The 27,671-nt window shown below is 42.0% G+C and overlaps 1 protein-coding gene across 14 annotated transcripts in view; it reads left to right on the forward strand.

The window, feature by feature from the left end:
• Nucleotides 1-27,671, forward strand: part of Ica1l (islet cell autoantigen 1 like) — a 63,561-nt gene that overhangs the window by 15,852 nt on the left and 20,038 nt on the right. For 12 of the 14 annotated variants that reach the window (XM_040753524.1, XM_021227432.2, XM_021227430.2 and 9 more), the window contains exons 3-9: nt 2,705-2,777; nt 10,358-10,481; nt 11,963-12,161; nt 15,554-15,679; nt 22,172-22,270; nt 23,903-23,988; nt 26,488-26,531. In XM_040753524.1, coding sequence (XP_040609458.1) covers nt 2,705-2,777; nt 10,358-10,481; nt 11,963-12,161; nt 15,554-15,679; nt 22,172-22,270; nt 23,903-23,988; nt 26,488-26,531 — 751 coding nt within the window. The remainder of the gene's footprint in view (nt 1-2,704; nt 2,778-10,357; nt 10,482-11,962; nt 12,162-15,553; nt 15,680-22,171; nt 22,271-23,902; nt 23,989-26,487; nt 26,532-27,671) is intronic. The other 2 variants (XM_040753523.1, XM_021227429.2) reach the window with 2 other exon arrangements.

A 27,671-nucleotide genomic window follows, 5' to 3' on the forward strand; every position in this document is an offset into this window, starting at 1 on the left:
AACAAAACAAAACAAAAAGATCTGGACTTTAAATACAGATTCCCAAATTCCTAGCACAAACCATATTCCAATTTAAGGTAACTCCTAGAAATATTCTCAAGTAGGAGCTCTGCCTTGCCTAGACACTGATGCTATGTTGGGATTCTAAAAACTAGGTACAGTTAAATAATTCTTGCTGGGCATAGTGGCACACCAATTTAAACCCAGCACTTAGAGGCAAAGGCAGGCGGGTCTGTGAGTTCAAGGCCAGCCTGGTCTACAGAGTGAGTTTTATGACAGTCAGGGCTATACAGAGAAACCTTGTCTTGAAAACCTAGAAAAAAAGTAAGTGTTCACTATTTATTTATTTTGTAGATTAAGCCACATGGAGACATGAGCAAGTTGCACTAGGTGTAATCTGTATGTTTCATCACTGTTTACACAGTTCCCACAGAAGGAAATATTTCTGTGTTGTTTTATATGGTTAGGTAATCTATAACATTTTATTGTAATGTTGAGCATTACACAAATATTTGGAATCAGCCATGTTCTTTCTCCCTATTTGTACTATTTTTCTAAAAGTCTGAAAAACTGGAAGACTTGATGGCTCGTATATAACCCTAGCACTTGGGGGTCGGAGGCAGGATGACGAGGAGCTCAAGGCCATCCTCAGCTTCCTAGTGAGCTCACAGCTATCCTGGGCTACATAGGACCCCATCTCAGAAAAACACAAAAAGTAAAATTCACGGTAAAAATAACATGCAATAGTAGTAAGTCTTGCCACACCCATGGGAAACCCCTACTGTAATCACATCATCTTGGTAGATCCATCTTTTGTATTTTTTTTTTTTTTGGTTTTTCGAGACAGGGTTTCTCTGTATTGTTTCGGAGGCTATCGGTCCAGCTTGGCCTCGAACTCACAGAGATCCACCTGCCTCTGCCTCCCGAGTGCTGGGATTAAAGGCGTGCGCCACCACTGCCAGGCTCATCTTTTTGTAATCTTCCATATGCGTTGAAAACTTATTTTATTTTTATTTATTTTACATGTATGAGTATTTTGTTTCATGTATGTATCACATGTGTGCCATGCCTGAGGAAGCCAGAAGAGGGCATCTTGTCCCCTGGAACTGGAGTTACAGAGGGTGCTGGGAATTGAACTCAGGTCCTCTGGAAGAGCAGCCATCTCTTCAGCCCCTGAAAACTGAGTTTTAAATGGCCATAACCAGATACCAAATCCAATTCAAGCACATCTAAAGTTACCTGGGAAATTTATTATTGTTTTTCCACCAGATCTTTAGTGCTTATTATAAACATTCCCCAGGGTTAATTAAGCATCAACAAGGAAGCTCCCTGGTGACGCTGAGAACTTAATAGTCAGAAGGTATTGCTTCAATCTAGAAACGTCAGGGTCCTTTGAGCAGCTCATAGACTTTCTTCAGCATATGACTGTGTGAGAGGAGGTCACTCTGAAATCCACACGGGAAAGGTGGTATGGAGATTAGATCAGGCATGCATCTTCACCTTGTGTGCTTAACTTTGAAGATGGAGTCCACTGGATATCTTCTTAATTTTCTGTTGCTGATTAACCACAAAAGCAAGGATGGGAAATTCCAAACAAAAATAACCCAAAAGCAAGTTCTTGCAATTTTAATTATTTATTTTCAAATAATTTTCTTTTCTTTTTCCTTATGGAAGTTCTAGATTGAATCCATGTCCTCTTTTTCAAAAGCAGTTTATATTTGATGTCATAAATCTTCTTTTTAATCATAACTCATTTTTAACTGATACATAAAAACATAACAACTGTACACGTTAATGGAATAGGGGTCTGGAGAGGTAACTCATCAGTTAAGAGCACTAGCTACTCTTTCAGAGGACCCAGGTTTGATTCCCAGCACCCACAGAGATCCGCCTGCCTCTGCCTCCCTAGTTCTGGGATTAACAGTGTGCACCACACCACCCAGCCCGATACATTATTTTTTATAGTAAACTTAATGTGCTGTTTTGCTTTGATGAATATTAGAAAGAGCCATGTTGAGCATCAGCTATTTCTAAAGTGTTCCCTTTTCCTGTGTTGTTGATATTATTTAATGCATTTTATATTGGATATAACTTTCTAGTGTTTCAACAATTGGGAGCTGAAGGGAGAACAAACCCTGTAGATAAATTACACACATTTATCTCTTTATCTTCAGTATTCACAGGGAACATTTAAATGCATTTAAAATTAATTAATCCTGTAGATAAACTACACACATTTATCTCTTTATCTTCAGTATTCACAGGGAACATTTAAATGCATTTAAAATTAATTTATTTTATTGCATTGGTGTTTTGCCTGTATGTATGTCTGTGTGTGGCTGTCAGATCATGGAATTACAGACAGTTGTGAGAGCTGTCATGTGGGTGCTAGGAATTGAACCTGGGTCCTCTGGAAGAGAGTCAGTGCCCTTGATCACTGAGCCATCTCTCCAGTCCCAATTTGCTTTCTATATCAGTAATAAAAGTAAGCCTAAAGAACATCCCAGTCAATAAAAAAGATCATATGTATAAAATAGACGTAATTAATATATGTTTAAAAAACATACATTATAGCCAATCAAAATGGACATATTTTATGAAATATACCAAATAGATATCTTATATAAATGTTCTGGTTTTGAAGTGCTAAAAGTTGTATTTGTTTATTGTTCTTTAAATTGTCCTAATGAAATTTATTTTCAAGGTTTTTCACTCCATCCAGGAGACATGCAATGAACTTCTGAAGATAGTTGAGAAATATCAGCTAAGACTCAATGGTATGACATCATATCTATCTGATAATTTGCATTTAAAATAAATATTGGTATGCATTTTTGAAAATGAGCCACTTAATGGGAAATTAGTTGTTTATCAAACTATTTCATACATTTTTATTGTGAAATATGAACATTTATAGTGACCTGCCCTCAAAATCCCCAGTGTCTATCCTTTCCTTCTTTAGTTATTAAATCCCTTGACGCAGAATCACTTTCTACTCTCCGTTTTACTCTCTTGGTGAGCATTAGGTTTGCATCCGTCATTCAAAATCTCTTTACCCCTGCAGATTTTACAATCAGTACCTCATTCCTTTTGTCTTCTCACAGAAACATTTGGTAAGGTTGTTTATATGCTATGAAGGGACTTTATTCCTTTTTTTTTCTTTTAATTTTTCAAGACAGGGTTTCTCTCTGTAGCTTTGGAGCCTGTCCTGAAACATGCTCTGTAGACCAGGCTAGCCTTGAACTCACAGAGATACAGAGATCTGACTGCCTCTGCCTCCTGAGTGCTAGGAGTAAAGGCATGTGCCACCACTGCCTGGCTTTCTTTTCTTTTCCTTTCTTTCTTTCTTTCTTTCTTTCTTTCTTTCTTTTTTTTTTTTTTTTTTTTTGAGACAGTTTCACTGTGTAGCTCAAACTGGCCCAGAATCTTCTTTGTTTCTACCTTCTTGAATGCTAGGATTATAGGTGTATCCCACCACACCAGGCTGTAACAAGAAAAATAAAAGACCCAGAGACTGATACTGGGGTTCAAGCTTCAGGCTGAAGATCAGGGAAGCAAAGCAGCCGGCACTAGCTCTCACCTCTAGCTCAGGCTGAAAGGGCTGATCCACACATGAGCTCTTCACCAAGCCTCAGACGGCTGCCTCGGTGTGGCTAGAGCGCAAATGCCCCTCTGAGACCCTGCTTCGTCTTACAGACTTCCCCAATGTTGGGATTAAAGGTGTGGGCTGTAACTCTTTCTTAGACTGATTCACTCCTGTGTAGACCTAGGTGGTTAGGATTAAAGGTGTGTACCACCACCTCCTAGCTTTCTGGCTGCTGGGATTAAAGTTGAGTACCTGACTTCTATGACTTGTGGCTGACTTTGCTTTCTGAATCCTCAGGCAAGCTTTAATAAACCGTAAACAATATCTCACCACACCAGGTCTTTTCCGTCTGCTTTACTTACATTCAGTATGTCGCTCTCTCTCCTCCAAGCTGATCACCTCCTTCTCAGTTCTCCTTTACTCTGCTTCCAAATGCCCAACGCCTTTCGGTTTTCCTCTTCAACTTCATTCCTTCTCGGTCTTCTGCCCGTGGTGGGCTCTTCTCTGTCCCTGACCTCTTAAGGTTGGAACTTAGCCTTTGAATTTCTTTCTCTACTTCATCTACTTCAATTATGGTAGCTTACTGGATGTGGCTACCTCTCCAATCTCATATCCTAAAGCCCTTTCATTTAGTTGTGTTAGCCTCTTTCACAACAAGCACATCTGTATCATATGCTCCCTAACTTTCCTATTATCTATTGTTTCTTTCCACACCTAGAATATGCTCTATTTTTACTTTTTTTTTTCAGACAGGGTTTCTCTTCATTTTTTTTTTGTTTGTTTTTCGAGACAGGGTTTCTCTGTGGCTTTGGAGGTTGTCCTGGTACTAGCTCTTGTAGACCAGGTGGTCTTGAACTCACAGAGATCCACCTGCCTCTGCCTCTGGTGCTGGGATCAAAGGTGTGCACAGCACCAGGCTTCATTTACATTTTTATTGCTTACTAATTACTTTTACTTGCTTCAGGGCATGCACATGTTAGGGTATGAGGTCAGAGGACAGCTTGCAGGAGCCAATTCTTTCTTTCTACCATGTGGACTCTGGGGATTAAATTTGGGTCATCAGGCTTGGTGGCAAGTGCCATCACCTGCTGAGCCGTTGTGCTGGATCTGATAATGCAGGGCTTGGTTTTGTTTAATTGTGTGTCCCCAAACTTCAAAAACAATGTCTAGCATGTAGTCTAGCTAGTATTCAGTAAGTATTAGCTCATTAATAAAGTGCTTTCCTGTCTGTGTGGTGACTCGTTCCTGCAATCCCAGCACTCAGGAGGCTTGAGGAGGATCCCTGAGTGGGAGGCAAGCATGGTCCAGTTAGTGCCAGGCCAGTCTGGGTTACAGTAAAACCCTGACTCAAAAAAAAAAATACTGTCTTCCAAAGCTGTGTAAGTCAGTCTTTCCATTTATAACCAAACCTCATATTAAAGAACCCCAATATGGCACAACTAGGCAAGTTATTTGTGAATATGTCATATATACTATGGATGTGCTTTTTCCAAGAAAATAGTTGAAGAACTTCTTGTAGCAAAACAAGAGACAAAATAAAAAGCATGCATTGAGTCAGTTTAGAGACATAATACAAAACTGCAGGTGGGAATAAATAATAAATGTGGGGTGTAGTATTTGACAAAGAGAATGTGGTAGTGGTTAGGGGTTTGTAGAGGGCGGGTATATGAGGGACGACGAGATTTGGAGGCCAGGGAATGAGATTAAAGAAAGAAAGCAGCCTGTATGCATAAGAGTTTGTAACTAAGACTAAGAAGGGTAAAGAACAATGGAAACTTGGGGCCAGATTACTAAGGGTCAAAAACACCAAGCTGAAAAAGGCTGTTGTGACCACTGCACTGTCACAGTCCATTGAAGTGGAAATGTCAGGAAAACATTCGCAAGCTTGTGTGTCTTCAATTTTGTCATGAAATCACTAGATCTTTCAGCATCCTCATGGCATTTCTGAATAAGGAAGAGATCATATATGCAGGTTTCAGATGTTCTTTCTCTTTAATATGATACATAAATATGTGTGTCTTGAAGATTCCTATACTAATAGGTCTTCTGCTGGCCATACTATCAGACAAATACGTTAGGTAAGTGCAATATTAGGAATTTTTTTTGTAAAAGAGACCGAATGTTGAGCTATGTGAGCTCAACATTTGGTGTGTCACCGAACAGTATTGCACATACATCTTTATGGAATAACTTGCCCTGGGACGAGCCTGTCAGAGTGGGGCATCTGCTGACACTGGCAGGCTGCTCCCACACCAAAGCAGTACAGGTTGAGCTTCATCTGCCTTTCAGCTTGAATAAAGGTAAGACTCGACAATGATTTATGCTTTACTTTCTACCCGACAATGAAGTGTTCCATGTTCCCAGAGATGATCTTTCCTATTTATTAAAGTTGTGAGCCATAGAAAAATTCATACCTCTCAAGCAGTTAGAATGTTAACATGATTCCTGAATGAGAATTAAGACATGACCCACTCCTGGGTGTGGTTGAGACGAGTTTTACTGTGGATATGAGGGAAGAGTGCACCAGAGACGTCTGGAAGAGTCCAGACTGAACAGGTCAGCAGACTGAACCAAGCCATAGGAGTGGGGAGTAGAAGAAAGAGGCAAGAGAGAGGGCAAGCCGTGGAGAGAGGTCCAGGAGCATAGCCAAGAGAAGAACCGAGAGACTATGGAGCCCGAATGGCGGAGTTATACAGGAAAAGAAGCTGGGGAAAGGGAATTGAAGCCCAGCCCCTGGGCTGGAGAGGTCTAGGGAAGGGGGCAGGGTGAACAGTCCTGGGAGGAACCACTGGCACTGAGTGATGCTGGGAGAGATGGCCAGTGTCTGCTTTGATACATTAGTGGGCACCTCACTGAGCCATTTGTGCTGGGTTTCTTTGAGATCTACCATTCCAGCCTTTTGATGATAGGGGACAAAATACTCCCTTCTGTAACTACTACTGAGCTGAAACTGGGGTGCCATTATTGGGGCCCAGGAAGACAGGAATGCTGGTCAAAAGACAGGGAGAGGGGAGTGCAGGCTTGCGGACATGTGTTTTGCTTGCTGTCCGTTCTGTGGGACTCCCTGGGGCTAATGAAGTCCAGGCTGCTTTGGAGCACTCTGGGACTCAGGTTCTGAAGGAACAGCCAAGGCTGGCACATTGCAGGCAGTTCTGGAGCAGTTTGCAATATTCAGTTGATTGGAAATCTGCTGGAACAGATATAGACTAGGAAAAGGAGGTAAAGTTAGGGAGTTTAGGGGAATTTGTATATTGGGTGGTCCTGGTAGTTGGAGGAAGGGAGGAGTCCCAAGAGAAGGGGAAGGAGAGGATGGGCAGTAGGGGGAAAGCTTAGGCTGTTGATTGACAAGAGTACTTATCTGTGAGAGGAGGATCTAAGTCATGACTCCCTGAAGCTTACAAAAAATTTTTGGTTTCTCGAGGCAGGGTTTCTCTGTATTGTTTTGGAGCCTGCCTTGGAACTTGCTCACTAGACCAGCCTGGCCTCGAACTCCCGTGTGCTGGGATTAAAGGTGTGCACCACCAAGGACCGGCAAGAAATTGTTTAAGTTTATAAAAAGATAAAAGTTTTAGACATTTCCACTGTTTGTAATCTGTACCGAAATCCACACTGTAGGAAAAGCAGTAGACGCATGCCTTTGAGTCACAGTAAAAGTTGGGGATTCTGGGCTAGAAACATGAACACTCTTCCTCTGTCCTGAGGGCTGGACGCATAGATTGGACAGAGATGTTTTCAGAACAATGGGAAGCACTTCTAAGTCTGTATTTATAAGACAACCAAAGGGAATTTAAATTTTTGAGTTTGTGATAATGATAATAGTTAGCAGTGCTTTAACAGGGCTAGATCCACCCACTCTGGATCGTGTTAGTTGTTTATAACGCAGTGCGCGGTTTTATTAACGATAGCACAGGTTGAATACTCACCCCCTTATTTCGTCATCATGCTCTTTGGTATCACCTTGTGGACAGCAGGGCAGAGCAGAGGGAAGAGACTCTGCTACTGCCCTTTCAATTTTTGTTTTACTTTTACTTTTTTGTTTTGTTTTGTTTTGTTTTCTTGACAGGGTTTCTCTGTGTAGCCCTGGCTGTCCTGAAACTCACTCTGTAGACCAGGCTGGCCTTGAACTCAGAGATCTGCCTGCTTCTGCCTCCCAAGTGCTGGGGTTGTTTTTACTTTTTAAGTGGGTATTATATTTTACAAATACACCTGGAAACTAATTCAATCCTGCCTGTATTGGATGCTGTCTTAGAGTTTTATTGCTGTTAAGAGATGCCATGACCCCTGGGCAACCTATGGGGCCCTGAGCTGTGGATCAGTGTCATCCCTAGAATACAAACAGTCATCGTGTGCCCATAGCACAAAGAGGGATGCTCTCTCAGTCTGGACTCTTAGGAGAGTGCCTGGACCCTACCCAGAGTGAAATGACAGACTCTAGCTATCCCCTATGTGGAAGGATTTGGCAATAGGGTGGGAGGCTGGGGGGGAAGGGGAGTGCGGGAGGAGGGGAGGGAGAGGGAACTGGGATTGACATGTAAGACAAGCTATTTAAAATTAAAATAAAAAATGATAAAAGAAAAAAAAAAGAGATGCCATGACCAGGGCTAGAGAGATGGCTCAGAGGTTAAGAGCACTGGTTGTTGTTCCAAAGGTCCTGAGTTCAATTCCCAGCAACCACATGGTGATTCATAACCATCTGTAATGAGATCTAGTGCCCTCTCCTGACACGAGGAGACATGTGCAGGCAGAATACTGTATATATACTAAATAAATTTTAAAAAAGAGAGAGGTGTTGGAGGTATCTGAGAGTTCTACATCTGGATCCATGGATAGCAGGAAGACACAATGAGCTACTAGGCCTGCTTTGAGCTTCTGGAACCTCAAAGCCCAGCCCCAGTGACACACTTCCTGGCTCCAATGAGTCAGTGGGGGTCATTTTTATTCATTCCTCCACAGATACAACTCCAGGCCACCAGTCTACATCCATTTGCTACTGGATCTGTGGTGACAAAACCTTTCATCTCATCTTTATTGTTACTATGACCCCATCTTTTCTTCCATATGTCAAGTTACTCCTGCTGGGTGGACCTTTTCCCTAGGTCTAATTTTCATTCTTAACTGTGGCTAGTACCAATTTTCCCACACCAACAGTGGGAAGTCTGTCCAGCAGTCCCTTGATTCTCTTCACAGAAACATGGTACATGTTTTTGGTTCTTGTGATGTCAACAGTTAGTCACTGCAAGACCCAGGGAAACCCAGAATCTCACTTCTGAAGGTACACCACATCCTTACCTCCACATCCTGAGTTCAGGAAAAACTTTTGGTTGTTATATCAGGTTTTTCTCTGTGACTAAGGGGAAAGAAGGCAGAGCACTTGTCGTCATTTTGTGTTCCCTGCAATTCAGGTGGAGCTCTTACGGACTTTTCCTCCTTACCCACTGGAGAGCAGTTTAGAAGTTGTCAGGCAGGAACGAGACTGGTGTTTGTAAGACACTCTGTGGTAAAGGATTTGCTTTGTGGTTCACTTCTAGTCTGACACATTTGTAAAGTAAGGAGTTCCAGACTGAGTATAAGTGGTGTACACCTTTAACCCCAACACTCAGGAGGCAGGGGCAGAAGGATCTCTGTGAGTTGGAGGCCAGTCTGGTCTACAGAGTGAGTTCCAGGACAGTCAGGGCTGCACAGAGAGAAACCTGTCTGGAAAACAAAATCAAACCACAAACAAACACCATACAAAACCTAAGCTTACTTCTGTGTGTACATGGGCCCTCACATGTGCAGAGCATGTGCTCAGAGTTCTACCCTCTCTTAGCCAAGCCCTACTGGTTTTGTTGTTGTTGTTGTTAGCTACGACAGATATGAAAGTAGTCAAATTAGTCACAGTCTCTGTTTTTCCTCAGTTTCTTCTCACACCCTGGACCACTCTTCATGGTCTACATGGTCCAAGGGACAATTTTTATGGTTTCTACAGCAGGACTGTAGATGTCTGTGGGTCTAGAATAGGGAATCAAAACCAGAGTGGGAGTCATGAATAATTCAGCAATTATAAATAAGAAACAAATACTTTTTTTTAAATAAAAAAACAAGTATCCGCCGGGCGGTGGTGGCGCACGCCTTTAATCCCAGTACTCGGGAGGCAGAGGCAGGCGGATCTCTGTGAGTTCGAGGCCGGGCTGGACCGGTAGCCTCCAAAACAATACAGAGAAACCCTGTCTCGTAAAAACAAAAAAAAAACCAACCAAACAAACAAACAAACAAAAAATCCCAAGTATCCTGCAGTATGGTCTGTACAGAAAATGACTCTTTGTGGGCTTGTTTGTTATTAGTCAGTTTTCCAGATGGAAAGTTTGCTGACCCAGCATCTAGACCGCTGGAGAGCTTGCAAACAGTGTGTTCCACATTGGCAAAGCTAGCCTTTCCACAAGCGGGCACAGGCTCACATGCTAAAAATGGTCTTCCCCTTGCAATTCTAGAGTGGAGTTATCGTGAGAACTTCAGCACATCGGTGTGTGTGTGTGTGTGTGTGTATGCATGTGCATATGCTGCCTGCACGGTGTGTGTGAGGACATGCGCCCCAGTGCCAGAGCACATGCGTGGAAGTAACAGGACGACCTGTAGAGGCCAGTTCTCTCCTTCCACATGTGGGTTCCAAGGATTGAACTCAAGTTGTCAGGCTTGGTGGATAGCACCTTCACCAGTAGAGTTATGTCTCCTGTATGTTATATATTTTAAGCAAGTGATGAAATAGTTAACTAAAATGTATTTTTTCTCTAGTTATATCAGAGGAAGAAAATGAACTGGGGCTCTTTTTAAAGTTTCAAGCAGAACGGGACACAACTCAAGCTGGGAAAATGATGGATGCTGCTGGCAAGGCACTTTGCTCTTCAGCTAAGCAAAGGTTCTCCACAACTTTCCTCACCCTGTAGTCAGATGATGCTTATGACGTGTGTACTACCTTTGCACACTTAGCAAAGGAAGGTCACTGGCCATTCTAGTAAGGCATTAAAGAGAAGTGTGTTTGAGGATATGTATTTTACGCCTGACTTTCAATTATTCATTTGCATTCAAAAGGATTACTTAAAAATTAATATCCTTGACTGTCTAATCCCTAAAAATAGCATTTAGTGCTATATTTCTATTTCCCAAATGGTTTACTATAATAGAGTCACAGAATGGTTAGTGTTTAAAATGTGTTTCTCTTTTCTCTGTTCCCCTGTTTTCTGTGATGCTGTCAGGCCTCATGCATGCATCCTAGTGGACATATGATCCTTGAACCATACCTTCCTCTGCTCATTCACTTTTTTGACTTTTACTATCTATGATTAAATTGAAACGTTTCTTTTTAAATAGAATTTTAAATGTTTTTAAGAACAGCTCATTATGTATCTCAGGCTAGCCTTGAACTCATAAATAATATTCACCTGCCTCTGCCCCCTCACCATGTGCTAGGATTAAAGGCCTGTGGCACCAAACCTGGCCTGATTTTATTCTTTCTTAATTACATACTTTCCTGTTATTATTTCACAGTGTTTAGCATAAAGATGTATGCTACAAATTATCTCATATATAATACATTGATACATAACATATGTCTCATATACATATTATCAAATCCTTGTGTTACACTAAAAATGAGGAAAGTGACCTCATCAGTTTTCTGCAGTGCGATGTCTGGCCCAGGTGGCTTCATTCTGCAGTGCCACATTAGTGCCGAACCCTCCTTGAAGGAGTTGAGCCAGTGGGCCGCGGGCCTTGGAGTGCCACTGTATGGAAAGCAGCCTTAGAGCAGCTGGGTTAGATACCTGTCTTCCGGTCCTCACTCAGCTGTCACAACTGCATCCTCGTTAGTCCTAGCATTTTTTTTAAGATTCATTTATTTGTTATGTGTATAGTATTCTGTCTGCATGTATGTCCACAGGCCAGAAGAGGGCACCAGATCTCATTACAGATGGTTGTGAGCCACCATGTGGTTGCTGGGGATTGAACTCAGGACCTCTGGAAGAGCAGTCAGTGCTCTTAACCTTTGAGCCATCTCTCCAACCAGTCCTAGCATTTTTATCTGATCTTTACAACCCAGCTTCTTCCTACACTCGCCTGGGGAGCACTCTGTGAATAGACTGTGATTTGCAGAACTCTTCTCTAAGTGGTATGTGCCTGCTGGGTTATTTATCTAGACTAATATCTGCAGTGCTACCGAGTTATGTTTCCTAAAGTTAAAAGGGGCAGACCTGTAGAAACATACTTCGTAGGAACTCAGTCTGTTTTCTGTATCTCCTAGGTGTGTTTATGACTCATCTGCATTGTAAATAACTGTTGCAATGTGTCTAGAATTTTGTTTATGGATGTGCAATCCTCTGATCTTTACTTCTCTGCTATTAGATTGGCCTTGTGTACACCCCTGTCTCGTCTTAAGCAAGAAGTAGCAACTTTCAGTCAGAGGGCCGTTTCTGACACCTTGATGACCATTAATCGCATGGAGCGGGCTCGCACAGAGTATAGAGGGGCCCTGCTGTGGATGAAGGATGCATCCCAGGAGCTCGACCCAGACACCTTGAAACAAATGGAAAAGTTTAGAAAAGTAAGAAAATGTATCCCTTCCCTTTTCTTTAGGTTCATTTATGTCTTTTGTGTTATGGGTGTTTTGTTTGCATGTACGTCTGTACACAGTAGGAGGGCATCAGATCCCCATTATAGATGGCTGTGACCTGCCATGTTATTGTTGGGAATTAGACTCAGGACCAGTGCTCTTAACTCCTGAGCATATCTCAGGCCCTCCTCTTCTTGACAACAACATAGAGAACTAACACAGAATTATAGTGGTAATAAAATATTAGCCTTTAAAAAAAGTTTGTCTCTCACTGTGTAGCCCCGGCTGGCAGGAATGCACACACCTGCCGGAGAGTGGGCTGCAGTGCACACCACCACACCCATCTCTAGACTATTTTTTGAAAAATATGTTTTAATATCAATTCTTGGTTGCTTCGATATTTCAGCAGACATACTCTTTAAGTGGCATCTCACTCCCACTCATTTAAAAAATCCTTTTCACAAAAGCTCTAATCATATTTTAAATATTACTTACCTAGAATTTTAGAATTTATGTGCAGTTAGAAACCAGTTTATTACTAGTGGGAAAATGCATAGTTGCTGAAGTGAAAATGATGTGGAAGGTGGAGGTTATTAAATTTTTCCTTCTGCAATAGTAACTCATACCTTGTGAACATGTTTTTGTTAAATAAACTCATTATAAATTATATCCCCCAGGGATGAAGATGTAGCTCCCAGGTAGAATCCTTATATATACAAATAAATATGTACCTTAAGTTTACCATATATGGCTATTAAGATTCATTCACTAATTCATGGAAGCTATAATGAAGTCCTAGTGGTCAGTGCTGAAGGCACCTCCCCGCCACCAGATATTGTGAGTGACTTGCCTCATGTGTCAGCTACCCCACGGCTGTGACGGAACACAAGCAAAAGCAAATTCGGGAGGAAGGGGTTTGTCCCAGCTTCCAGCTCACAGCACAGTCCATCTTTAAGGAAGTCGGGGCAGGAGCTCAAGTAGAGAAGGACCCTCAAAGCAGGAGCTGGAGCAGAAACCACAGGGGACTGCTACCCGCTGGTTGGTTCCTGCAGCTTGCCCAGGCAGTTTTCTGACAGCGGTCAGGACCACTAGCCCAGGGTTGGTACTAACACATGAGCAGGGCCCTCCCATCAATCAAGAAAATGCCCCACAGGCTCTCACGAGGGCATGGTAGGGTGGTGGTGGTGGTGGTGGTGGTGGTGGTGTGTTCTTAGTTGAGGCTCCCTCTTCCAAAGTGGCTCTAGTCCTATCAAGGTGACATACCGCTAGCCAGCCCAGCTCATTGATTGCTCTCAGCAGTCCTGCAGTCAGAGCAGCCTCCTCTTCTTGCTCTCATTATAATCCTTGGTGATGACGTCTAGTCCGTGAGAGTGGTTGGACAGCACTGTGAAAGCACTAATGTCCCTGCATTCTGTATTTCCAAATGGTCACGTGTACATGAGTTTCACTTCAAATAAAACAAAGCAAAAATGCAGGATCCTACCTGGTCCCTTTCAGAAATCCTGCAAAGATGTGGCCCCTCATCCCCACACAGCAAACACATCACCTTCCTGTCCAGTTCAGAATCATCCCAGCTCGTCAGAGGCCTTCCTGGCCATTCAGTGGTCACTCACTCATTAGTGGTCACTCACTCATTAGTGGTCACTCACTCACTAGTGGTCACTCACTCATTAGTAGTCACTCACTCATTAGTGGTCACTCACTCATTAGTGGTCACTCACTCATTAGTGGTCACTCACTCATTAGTGGTCACTCACTCATTAGTGGTCACTCACTCATTAGTGGTCACTCACTCATTAGTGGTCACTCACTCATTAGTGGTCACTCACTCATTAGTGGTCACTCACTCATTAGTGGTCACTCACTCATTCAGTAGTCACTCTCTCATTAGTGGTCACTCACTCATTAGTGGTCACTCACTCATTAGTGGTCACTCACTCATTAGTGGTCACTCACTCATTAGTGGTCACTCACTCATTAGTAGTCACTCACTCATTAGTGGTCACTCACTCATTCAGTAGTCACTCACTCATTAGTGGTCACTCACTCATTAGTAGTCACTCACTCATTCAGTAGTCACTCACTCATTAGTGGTCACTCACTCATTAGTGGTCACTCACTCACTAGTGGTCACTCACTCATTAGTGGCCACTCACTCATTAGTGGTCACTCTCTCATTAGTGGTCACTCTCTCATTAGTGGTCACTCACTCATTAGTGGTCACTCACTCATTCAGTAGTCACTCACTCACTAGTGGTCACTCACTCACTAGTGGTCACTCACTCATTAGTGGTCACTCATTCATTAGTGGTCACTCTCTCATTAGTGGTCACTCACTCATTAGTGGTCACTCACTCATTCAGCATGTTTCCAAGTTGAGAGTCCTCATGTAATGATTTGCCTTTTCTCCTGTCCCTCCCTCCCTGACAATGACATTTGTTTTGTTTGCCACAGCATCTAAGTTCCCAGAATAATGCTTCATATACTAGACAACTTGTAGATATTATTTGAGTCAATGAATGGATAAACGTTTTCAAAATTCAGTATTTATATTATCCAATGACATCTATTAAGAAATAACTTAAATATGTAAATACCTGGGTGATTTAGAAATATTAATACCTCCCAACATTTGACTATGTCTTCTATTTATTCTTCTAAATTTATTACATTTTACTTATTGTAAATGCTCATCTTTAAAACTTTTTATTACATTTACTGATGTATTTTGTGTGTGAGCACATGCCACAGCATACATTTGATTGAAGAAGACAACTTCCAGGAGTTGGTTCTCTCCTTCCACCATGTGGGTCCCAAGGATCAAACTCAGGTCACCAGGCTTGGTGGCAGGAGCCTTTGCACACTGAGCCATCTCCCCTCCATTATTTGTCTCTACTCTTACTATATACTGTAATATCCTGAACATTTCAGATGCTTATTTTTATCTGGGACACTTTTTTCCTAACTATATAATGTAGCTTTTCTTCCCAGATTCTCTTCCCTGCGGGTATCTGCTGGAGTACCAGTGAGATGGCTGTGGGGTAAGGGCACTCACCTCCAGCCTGACGACCCGAATCCCATCCTCGAATTCGTATGGTAAAAGGAGACAGCCGACTCCACACTGTTTCCTGGCCTCCACACATGGGCACCCTCCCTACACACACGCCCTGCTACACCAACAAGTAACTGTGTAAAAGAGAGCTAAGTATAAGAAAGAATCTCCTACAGTTACCAAAAACAGCTAAAGTGTCCCTCGTTAGCATGGGATGACAATGGCACAGAGAAAGGAACCGTTACATTCCCAGTGTCTGGAGAAATTTATTTCAGACCCATTAGATTTCCATCTTTGGTACTGACAATAATGGACTTTTTTGTGATTGCAGGTACAGATCCAAGTGAGAAATAGCAAAGGTTCTTTTGACAAGTTAAAGATGGACGTCTGCCAGAAAGTGGATTTGCTTGGAGCTAGTCGCTGCAATATGCTATCTCACTCACTCACTACCTACCAGGTACCCACTCCACGGTCAGCATGCTCTTGCAGGAAAGATGAGTGATGATTCCTTTTTACAAGTTGTCTAATGGGTGCAAGAAAACTCATATTATTGGTCAGGTTCCTTTGACAGTTGTAATTGATGTGTTGAAGTTTTGACAGAGAACCATAAAGCTCTAACTGAAGAGAGACTTAGAAACTGTCTGTCTTGTAGTTTCATACTATGCCATTTTGGGTATTAGCAAGGTGAAAGGCTAAGGGACTTTCTAAGGTCAACAGTTGGGATGGTAAACCAGGTAGAGGGGTGCAAGTCTTTAATCTCAGCACTCAAGAGGCAAAGGCAAGCCTGTCTCTCTGAGTTCCAGCATGGTCTACAGAGTGAGTTCTAGGACAGTCGGTGATACACAGAGAAACCCTGTTTCAAACCCCCTGCCCCAAAAAATAAAATAAAAATTTTAACAAAAGAAAGAAACAAGGAGAAGAAAGGTAAATTTTATGACTCATGAACTCTGGTTTCACATACTTTTGTCTGAGGCAGTGACACTGTGGGTGCTGCCAGCTATGGGGCTCATACAGGTAATCTCAGCCCTTCAGGGCAGACAGGAGGACTGAGAGTTCAAGCCTAGGCTCTGTCACCAAACTAAACAAAAAGCAGAAAGAATACCATGGTCCAAAAAGTCTGAAAATTTTTGTGTCGAGTAATGAATAAAGAAATAAAGCCAAGTCAGGTGGTGGTGGTGCACACCTTTAATCCCAGGAGGTAGAGACAGGTGGATCTCTGAGTTCACGGCCAACCTGGTCCACAAAGTGAGTTCTAGAACAGCCAGAGTTGTTACACAGAGAAACCCTGTCTCAGAAACATAAATAAATAAGTAAAGTGAAGCAATGACAAGTAAATGGTAATTTGGATTTAAAAACCCATTTGCCAACTTGAGGTCATGTATTCCTTTCATTCTGCCAAGTTGCCATCCTACACAACTTTTAACTTCATAAATCTCACCTACAACTGGAATTTTCTTTGGTACCCTAACCAGTTCCCAAATAAAGACAAAGAGACTAACTAATTATGAATGCTTGGCCTTAGTTTAGGCTTGTCCCACTAGCTCTTTTAACTTAATTTAATCTGTTTCAACTCATTTATGCTTTTTGCAAAACTATAGAAATGACAAAGACAATCTGGATACCTGGACAGTCACCCAAGGTTCCTCTGTAACATTGGGGAATATATCTTCAGCCTATAGGCCTAGAATACGTGACAGACTTTTTTTGTGAAGCAGAAATTTGAAGGACTGACCCACTTTGTCTTTTTTCTTTGTGTCCTATGTGTCCAGTTTGTACAGCATACTGTCAGCAGTTGAGGTTGAGTTTCTTGCCTACATGGCTAGCTTCGCCACAATGAAAGAAAACTCCATACAGAGGTTCTTTGATGCCCAATATCTTCTCTGAAGTAGATTGTGCTGCCATGAGCACACCTCACTATCATTAAAAGCCTTATGTTATTTTTTTATTTTTTTTCATTTATTTATTTTTTGGTTTTTCGATACAGGGTTTCTCTGTATTGTTTTGGAAGCTGTCCTGGAACTTGCTTTGTAGACCAGGCTGACCTTGAACTCACAGAGATCTACCTGCCTCTGCTCCAGCATGCTGAGACTAAATGTATGTGCCACCAATGCCCAGCATTAAGCCTTATGTTATTAAAACATCTTAAGTGTCATATTCTGTAGGTCTCTGAAGTGTTTGAAGATCATCTATCTCAAATATATCTGTTTGATCATGAAAACATACCTAACATGACTATAAGTTTGATTGTTATAGATGACTAACTACTAACTTGCATTTCTTTATTATCCTAAACAGTTTGGAATAATAGTTTTCAAGGACTAGAATTTATATTACATTTTTAAATGAGCTGTATAGGTACAACACCTTAAACAAAGTTGGACCATATATATGGTATAACAAATATAACTTTAAATTTGTATCAGTGTACAAAAATCCACACCAATGCAAAATATTTTAGGTGACTAGTTGTCTTTTTAATCCTATATTCTTATATCCCGAGTAAATGATGACAAATATCCATAATCCACAGGATTACCAAAACAACCCACACCACCTCTTGGGAATGTGGGCGTTGTGTTCTCTAGACTGCTTCCTGTTGTCTGGGGGCAATGGCATCCCCAGGGGACCCTGAGAAAATTGAGATGATGGTCAAGTACTAATAAAACTAGCCATAACATTTGTTGTCTGGTCTCCATACAATGGGAAAGTATAGACTTATCTTGAAGTCCTAGATAGAATAGTCTATGAGGCTGGACCATCTCAGTTAGCAGCCTTGAAGTTGTTTTGAATGTAGAACTCTGTGGAAACTGCAACAGAGGCTCTCTGAGAGGCTGGATCACCTGGGCCACCCATTTTCATTGGTGTTTGGTCCCATAACTCTGAAAACATACAAACTTTCAAAGGTAACATACACATCTGTATTAACACAGTATGGACTGTGCATTGTACACAAGCCAATCAAAAATGACATCTTGTCAACTTTGTAAGTTTGTTTGGACTGTATAACCAAACCTCTATCCCTGCCATATGACAGGATGGCATGTAATAATAATTCATGAAGGCTCTGTAACCAACAAGATTTATCATGTCTCATCCAGTCTCAGATTTGTTTCCATGTCAAGGAATCAGCATATACATAATATGCCTTATAGTTTTTCTAGATTTCTTCATAGCCAAGATTTTCAGGGGTTCTCCCCCAATCAAATACGGTCTCTATTAATTTTTGAAGGAATCCACAGCCTTTCATTTCCTGTGGAAACAAAAGCATAACCTCTCCCCCAGTGCAATACATTTTCTGACTTCCATTTTAAAGTTAAGACATCCCTAAAGTATCCAGGCTGGTTTAGTTCAGCAGTTCCTTTATAATCCTATGTCTCTCAGGAGCTGCTGTTCACTCATCAGCATTCAAAAAATTCAAAGTCAACAAAGCACCATGTATCATGAATAATAAAGACCCAGAGACTGATGTTGAGGTTCAAGCTGATGGCCAGATAAGCAAAGCATCCAGCCACTAGCTTTTATCTCTACCTCAGGCTGAAAGGGCTGTTCTGTCCTCAGCATGGTTGGAGAATAAATCTTTAAGACTGACTTTGCTTCTTCTTTTTATTCTTCTCAAACCCTGGGATTAAAGGTGTGTGATCCCAAGTGCTGAGATCACCTTTGTGTGAGCTGTTTCTCTTTATGACTGTATCAATTTCATGTAGCTCAGTGTGGCCTTGAACTAACAGATTCATCTGTCTTTGTCTCCTGAGTCCTGGGTTTAAAGGTGTGTATCACCACTGCTGGGCTCTATGGCTTGTGGTTGGCTTTGCTTTCTGTACCCTTGGCAAGCTTTAATAAATCATAAACAATGTATCACCACAGTACCATACAAGATCCAGGTTCCCTGTGTATTTCCAATTTTATGTGGCTTATTCTTTTATTCTTTTAAGACTTTATTTTAAGACTGTTTATTTTTCCTATGACTGTCTATACCTATTTTCTTTTCTTTCTTAAGCACCTTTGAATACTGTAACCTATTTAAAGGGTTATTAGGTCTGGACCTGTTTTACTGTGCACCTGTAGCATTTTCTGTCCATATGAACCAAACCTTAAACTGCTAAGTGGCAGCCAGGCCCTCTGAGGAGGCTCTGGTGGTTGGCTCTGCCCCCTGCTAGGATCCATGAGAACTGAGCCTTAAGCCCCAAAGCCTTGTTTAGAGCTGCATTTAACAGGGACCTGCATTTAACCGCCCCAGATCTAGGAAGTTGCTGCCTGCACGGTGGCAGGCATTTTTATTCTGCTTGCTGTTTCTATTTAGCATGCCAGCTACTCAAGCAGCTGCACAGCAGAGCCTCTTAAAGGAGCTGAATCTGTTGTTGTTTGTTTCCCCCTTCAGCTTTCCCAGGCCCTTGGTAGAAATTCGTACCCCATGTTGGGTGTCATTTGCAGCTGGGATTTTCTTTGGGCAACCAACCAGCTCCCAAATACTTATTATTATGAATGCTTAGCTTAGGCTTGTCCCACTAGCTCTTTTAACTTAATTTAAACTGTCTCTAGGCATCTACATTTTGCCTCAGGGCTTTTGCCCTCCCCCCTCTGTCCTACTTTCCTGCTTCCTCCATGTCTGTCTGTCTGACTCCTGGTGTCTCTCTGGCATTGCTTTTTCTTTCTTTCCCCAATCCTAAATTCCTCATCCTACCTACTCTCCCTGCTTGAAAGACCCACCTACACCTCCTCCCTCACTATTGGCCATTCAGGTTTTTATTAGACCAATCAGGTGCCTTAGCATAGTTAGACGAATAGTCTGCAACATAAACAAAGCAACACATCTTTACATAGTTCAAAAAATACAACACATCTGTGTATAGTTAAACAAATATTCTGAAATACTCACCTGCACTTATGCTGCCCTCAAATCATGTGAATAATCTATAATGAATGCTAGCTATTTACAAGTCATAGTTGCTGACTTTAATGTATATTTGAAAACAGCAAGTACAAAACTGTATTTGAATAAGGAAAGAGTAATTAATGAAAGGAGGTAGTTATTCATTGTTGTCTTAAAGTAACATGCCTAATTCAGTTTAGAACTATGGAATTCAAGACTCAAGGGACGATGTCCTTGACAATGAAAGCAATGACAATCTGTAGTTTAACTGCTGTTAGCTCTGTACTCCTCTATTCTCTCAGTTCAGCCTCTGTCTTGGAACAGGAATCTTGAAACAAGTTAACTAAGTAACATAATTGGAGGGTCAAGTCTTTAAGCTCTTTATGAAATACCAGATTTGGTAGTAAATATTTTCTGTAATAAAAAGATACTTATGGGGTGGTGAAAGACCCTTCAGTCTTTTTCTCAGGACCCTCGCCCCAAAGACCACCAGGGAGCCGAAGTTCCCTGTAAAATGCAAGAGGATTTTTATTAAGCCAGCACGCTGGGGTTCAGCAGCCTTGGGAAGGAGTGAACCCTGAGCAGGAATTACAGCAAGTTTTTAAAGCCTAAAACTGCAAACGGGATGGTGGGGGTACAAGGAGAGTTTGGAAGTTGGTGCCAGACCTTCATGAGTCACGTATGTTTGTGGCTGTCTGGCTGACTGGCTCGTTATCTGTCTCAGGCAACGTCTGTGCCCTGGCTGAACTTTGTGACTGGCCTGGAACCTTGAGGTCTGGGGAATGAATGTTCCTAAGTCCTTGAGGACTGAGGTCTGGGAAATATTTTCAAGTCCTTGAGGACCACCAGGGGAAGATGTTTAAGTGCAGCTGCTCACGTCCAAGGACAGGACAGCTTAGTAATTTTCCAACTATTAGGGGGCTAACTGTTGGGGCTCTTCAGTGGTGGTGGTGGGAGCCTTTAATCCCAGCACTCAGAAAGCAGAGGCAGGTGGATCTCTGTGAGTTCTAGACCAGCCTGGTCTACAGAGCGAGCTCCAGGACAGCCAGGGCTACACAGAGAAAGCCCGTCTCAGAAAACAGTAGAAGAGAGAACAGATACTTATGGACTGTAACATGAAAAGTAAAAGGACCCAGAAACAGATATTGGGGTTCAAACTTCAAGCGAATATTAGAAAAGCAAAGAAGCCGGACACTAACTTCTTCCCTCTACCTCAGGCTAAATGGGCTGATCCTGTTTCCATGAGGTCTCACCAAGCCTCAGAATCCTGAGACCTAGGATTAAGGGTGTGTACTACTAACTTCTAGCTTCTAGCTCTTGGGATAAAGGTGTATAATCACCACTGCCTGATCTCCATAGTTTGAGGCCAACTTTGCTTTTCTGAATCCTCAGTCAATCTTTAATAAGTCACAAACAATGTGTCACTACAACGGACCAAGAAGAGTGGTGTACACCTTTAATCCAAGCACCCAGGGTGCAGAGATGGATTTCTGTGTTTCCTGATCTACACAGCAAGTTCTAGGCCAGGCAAGGCTACCTAGCAAGACCCTGTCTCACAAAGCAAAACTATTCTCATGAGTCAGTGGGATGGCTCAGCAGGTGAGGATGCTGACCATCGCTGACCATCAAGCCTGACAACCTGAACCTGATCCCTGGAACCTACATGGTGGAAGGAGAGAACCCCAACTCCAACAAGTTTCTCTCTGACCTCTGTAGGCACTCACAGAAATGCTGACATATGCTAACATAAAGATGACACATGGAGACTGGAATTTGTATGCCTCTGATGTTTCTGTTTTGGATTCCGAGGCTTTTAGACCTATTGTCTTTCTCTTTCTTATTTATGAGCTATAGTCACTCTCTCAGTACATTCTGGTGCTTTGTACAGATGGGCACGCGTTCATGCAGACTCAGGTGCCGACTGTAATGAAGAATTGTGATCTATACTTCTTTCTCTGCCCTATACTTAAACAGTTAGGTCACTTCCTGTCTGCTATTGAGCACCACAGCAGTAGGGAAACATCTCAGACAGACCTTAGACGGGGAAGAACTGTAATGTCGCCTTTCCTTTTTCTGCAGAGAACATTGCTTGGGTTCTGGGAGAAAACAGCTCAAACAATGGCCCAAATCCAGGAGGCCTGTGCTGGCTTTCATCCATATGACTTCATAGCTCTCAAGGTATGTCTCTCTGGTTCTCTCCTTTAGTGTATCATAGTTCATTGGGTAATAACATTGAAATTGTCTAAGCTAAACTTAGTTTCAAATCCATGCAACCTTGGGAAACATCTTCTCCCTCTCCTAAGGACCCATACTCTGTAGGTCCCAAAAGCCACTAGTAACAGAGACCTTGCAGGCTGAGGTGCTAGTATGATAGGAGAGGAGGGAAGGAGAGTAGGAGCCGGAGCCAGAGGTGGTGGCTCGGGATTAAGAGCTGAGCAGAGGACCAAGTTTGGTTCCCAGCACCATGTTAGGGGCTCACAGCTTCCTCTAACTCCAGTGCTGGGACCCGACTGCACACTTTTCCAATCCCTGTGTACACATAATTAAAAATAAGTCTTTTATAAAAAGATTTACATCCCAGCACTCGGGAGGCAGAGGCAGGCGGATCTCTGAGTTCGAGGCCAGGCTGGTCCGACAGCCTCCAAAACAATACAGAGAAAGCCTGTCTTGTAAAAACAAAATAAAATAAAATAAAAATATTTACATAATGTGAAGTTTAGTAATAAAAATTTTAAAACATGCCAGGCAGTGGTGGTGCACACCTTTCTCTATGAATTTGAGGCCTGATCTACAAAGTGAGCTTCAGGACAGCCAGGGTCACACAGAGAAACCCTGTTTCAAAAAAACCAACCAACCAACCAACCAATCAACCAAAAAAACCTTAAAATTCACAGAGCTATGACAATTTATGGAAAGGAAAACAATTTAAGTAACAAGTGATAGAAAGTAATTGTATATGCTTGAAAATGATCAGATAACCCGCCTGTCAATTTCATTAGTTCAAGGCAAATTTCCTTCTTGCCTTTATCCTGATGTGAAAGACGCAGTTCCTGGTGCCCAGATCACACAGCATGGCCTGGCAGGGGTGCGACTGCTGCTGCAGAGATTAACAAGAGAGGAATTCTTTCCATAGCACGGACATATGAAAGCGTGCACACGTGTGATCACAGTTTCTCCATGTTTCACAGCATCCGGTCACATCTTTCTATGTGGCTTACTCAATATAGTCACACTGTAGCAGTCATTTCTTCAGTTCTAACAGGCTAGCTTTAAGTGCCTTTTAACTTGTCATTATGGGGGAGGGGCAGGGAGTTGGAGACAGGGTTTCTCTGTGTAACAGTCCTGGTTGTCCTGGAACTTGCTTTGTAGACCAGGTTGGCCTCAAACTTGCTAAGATCTGCTTGCCTCTGCCTCCCAAGTGCTGGGATTAAAGGTGTGCACCACCCCGGCCTTTAAATTTTTCTATAATAAGTGCTTCAATGAATAATGTATTATGTATTTAGGTAAAATTGTGTGCCTAATTTCTCCTTGGAATTGAAGCAGAACATCTTTAGCTATGTGTTGAGGATTGCAGTATAGGCCGACAGTTCATTGTGTTTTCTTTGGACCTATCACAAGTTGCTACCCTTTCCCTAAGGCTAACCTTTCCACAGGCGGCTCAGTGCAAATTACACCAACCCGCGTTCCCACAGCTCTCCCTCTATTCAGAGCTGTTTCTATTTCATCTTGTTGTCCAAAGTTTTTACTCTTCTCTATCCTGTAAAAAGAAAGACTTGTTTCAATCTGCTTATTATTATTTCGTATCCCTAGCATCTACAAGACACGCCAGGCAATCTCACTGCAGACTACAAAGAGGCAGCAGCAGAAGGCAGCTGTCTCACTGCAGACCTCAACAAGTAAGTAGGCCAGAGCCGCCTGTGTTGCCTCGGAATCCGGATGCCAGCTCCTCTCTGCCCCACTGAATGCTTACTGCCACTTTTCCTAACAACACAAGCATTTGCTGAATTTATCCCGCTGTCAACATGGTGGGCAAAGGAGATGACAAAAGTACAGTCAGCTGTGGTGACGACTCCAGACTCTGTCATGAGGAAGAAAGTGCACTGTGCTAAGAGCTGAGTACTGTGGGGAGCCTGGAAGGGACAGCAGGAGGGCAGGCAGGTCCAGGCCTCCTGGCCGTTAGAAACCCATCTCCAAATAACACAGCTGAGACTAGGCGCTAAGGGCCTGCTCCTGCCTGCTCCCCGTGCTCTGCCCATGCTTTTCAGACTGCCTAAGACAGCACCAAATTCTGCCAGTAGTGACAGGCACTGTTGAGTGGATGGCCATCCCAACCATATTATCTCCACGGGAAACCCAAACTAAATGTTTGTATGTTTAAAATGTATAAATTAAACTTATGCTGGTTTTATGTTGACATTTAAAATCATGAATGAGGCCAGGTATGGTGATGTATGCGCTTGGGAGGAGCAGGCATGTGGATCTCTGTGAGTTGGAGACTGGCATGGTCTACAGAGAGTTTCAGGTCAGCCAGATCTACATAATGAGATCCTGTCTCAAAAGACAAAACAGCAACAATAAGTTATGACTAAAAAGTTGAATAAAGCTTTTTCATTCTCACAGGGGAGCTTTATTGAAAATTTCATGTTTATACTATCTTCAGTAGTATACATGCTATTTTGAGTTATTGAGCAGATTCCCAAACATTTTCATCCAAGTTGTTTAAAAACATCATATACATAGCTCCCAGCCTCCTGTAACTCCAGCTCTGGGGCCCAACTGCATACTCTTCCAAGCCCTGTGGTACCTGTACACATAATTAAAAACAAGTCTGTTTAAAAAAAAGATTTATAGAATGTGAAGTTTAGTAATGAAAAATTTAAAATATGTCAGACAGTGGTGGTGCACACCTTTAATTCCAGCCCTAAGGAGGCAGAAGCAGGTGGATTTCTGTGAGTTTGAGGCTAGCCTGGCCTACAAAGCAAGTTTCAGGACAGCCAGGGCTATTACACAGAGAAACCCTGTCTTGAAAAACCAAATATATATATATATATACTATGATTGGAAACTCCATTCCAAATTCTGAGTTTCTATTTACTCTGATTTTTTTGGTTTTATTTTTAGTATTTAAAAATTGATACTGTATTTGTCTTTATTGGAAACCAGGGATAACAGTTCAATCTCCCTTCAGCTTCTATGCCCACTCCTGTTCCATGACTGTTCTAACTCAGCATATTAGACACGTACTGCAAGTGACCATTGACTAGGGATGCCATAGGCTAGCTTGTCTTATCTTCTTTGACAAGTGTCACTTCATTATTCAGAGTAGAATGCCACATTTTGTGTGGGGTGTTCTCCTCTCTTCTCCTCTCTTTTAGTTCCTACAAATTAGTAAAGGCCACCACAGGCCCCAGCACATGAAAATGAAACACCACAGCCTGCAGCCAGGGGCTCTGAGAGGCACAGGCTGAGGGCCCTTACCCAAGGTGTTTGCACAAGTGCTCCAGTTCTCAGACTTTAAAAAGAGTTTTCGTATATTTGCAGAAACATACTGAGACATCTTGGGGATGGGGATCCAAGTCTAAACATAAAATTCATTTATGCTTTCTTATCTTAATTGATTAGAATAATTATAATTTAAAAAATAAGCTCCAAAGTCTGTGAGCAATACTCTAAAACACAGTAAAAATAGTAAGAGTATTGTTATACAGCTTGCTAGTATGCAGTGGTTTCTTCAGTGAGAACAAAGACTCCAGAAATTTCTACATAATTCCACCCTGTGTGCTCCCTCTTTTAGAAGTCCTTACTGAAGGGAAAGGCATAGGCACAGAGGAAAGTAACTGGTGTGAGTTCTGTGTGTCCTGTTTGTGACCTGAAGCGGTATTACTCTATATTAAATAGTGGTACATAAAACAAGCCTCGAGTGATAAAGACGTTTTCTATTTATCCTATCACTTTCATGTTCAAAAGGCTGTAGACATTCTGGAGTTCAGATTTCCAATATAGGAATATTCAACCTTGTATTGGCCCAGTGCCTACAATCCTGATATACACAGAGTTAGTGTTTACTGAAATAAGGAGTGGAAAATAAGGAAGTAAGGAGCCAGGCAGTGGTGGCACATGCGTTTAACCCCAGTGGAGGCAGGTGGATCTCTGAGTTTGAGGCCAGCCTGGTCTACAGAGTGAGTTCCAATATATCCAGGGCTACACAGAGAAAAAGAAAGTAAGAATAAGCGTCTACATTCTGTGCAGATCTACAGAAATAGGACATGCTCTGTTAGAAACTTGTTCTACCATACAAGTGTTTTATGTACTTCCTGAATTAAAATTTTAATTATATGAAACTGGGGGCTATGAACCTCAGATGTTATTTTAACCAAAATCTGTTTTTACTTTAGGGTAGCTTTGTCAGAAGAGAAAGAGGGATTTGAGAGAGAACCAGGTAAGATAGTAGATGCATTAAATTGAAATGGCCACATTTTTATATCAAAATAGTTTGTTACTCTTTTAAAAGATTGTTTTAAAATATTGATTTAAATTGCATTTAAAATGTTGCCACTTTATAATTCTATTTTGTTCCTCCCTAATAGGACGAGTGAGGCCAAAACAAGTATTGTTTTGTTTTTTGACACAAATGCTCTTCACAATTTTATTTTTATTTTTTTGTTTTTCGAGACAGGGTTTCTCTGTGGCTTTGGAGGCTGTCCTGGAACTAGCTCTTGTAGACCAGGCTGGCCTCAAACTCACAGAGATCCGTCTGCCTCTGCCTCCTGAGTGCTGGGATTAAAGATGTGTGCCACCAACACCCGACTCCCACGACTCTGAATGGAGGAATTTAACCCATTTATATGTTTTTAACTTTTGCTAGGTGTGGCTTTGCTGCATGTCCCATTCTCCTCCCACTGCCTTTTTTGGCAGGGTTTCCCGGTGTAACCCTGAGTGGCCTGGGACTTGCTGTGTGGATCAGTTTGTTCTCACAGAGATCTGCCTGCCTCTGCCTCCTGAGTGCTGGCATTACAGGTGTGCGTCAGCACAACCTCCCTTGCTACTGACACTTTAACACTGGCATTGTAGTTTCGTTATAATTTCTTCTCATCTTACAGTTTTCCTCTGTGTTGGTGATTTTCTTTAGTGTACTTCGAGTCCTTCTTATTTTTGTTGTGCCAATTACAGTCTTTTGCTTTGTGGATTACTTTAAGACTTACCAACAAATCTTTTGTTTATAAGACCCAATATTGTAATAGTAACAACTCAACACTGATCACAAAGAATGAAAATAAAATGTGAAAATACTAGCTTCAAAAAATAAATCTTTTTTTTTTTTTTGTGAGTTTGAGGCCAGCCTGGTCTACAGAGAGAGTTCCAGGACAGCCTCCAAAATAATACAGAGAAATCCTGTCTCGAAAAACCAAAAAAAAAAAAAATCTTCTAGAAGCTGGAGAGGTGGCTAGAAATTCAAGAGCACTTACTGCTTTTGCAGAGCACCTGGGTTTGGTTTCCAGCACCCAACATGGCAGCCCACAGCTCCAGCTCCAGGAACCAGAAACACATATGGTGTACACATACACACACATACACCTAC

Source organism: Mesocricetus auratus, unplaced genomic scaffold (genome assembly GCF_017639785.1).
Source record: "Mesocricetus auratus isolate SY011 unplaced genomic scaffold, BCM_Maur_2.0 Super-Scaffold_100010, whole genome shotgun sequence".
Taxonomy (NCBI): domain Eukaryota; kingdom Metazoa; phylum Chordata; class Mammalia; order Rodentia; family Cricetidae; genus Mesocricetus; species Mesocricetus auratus.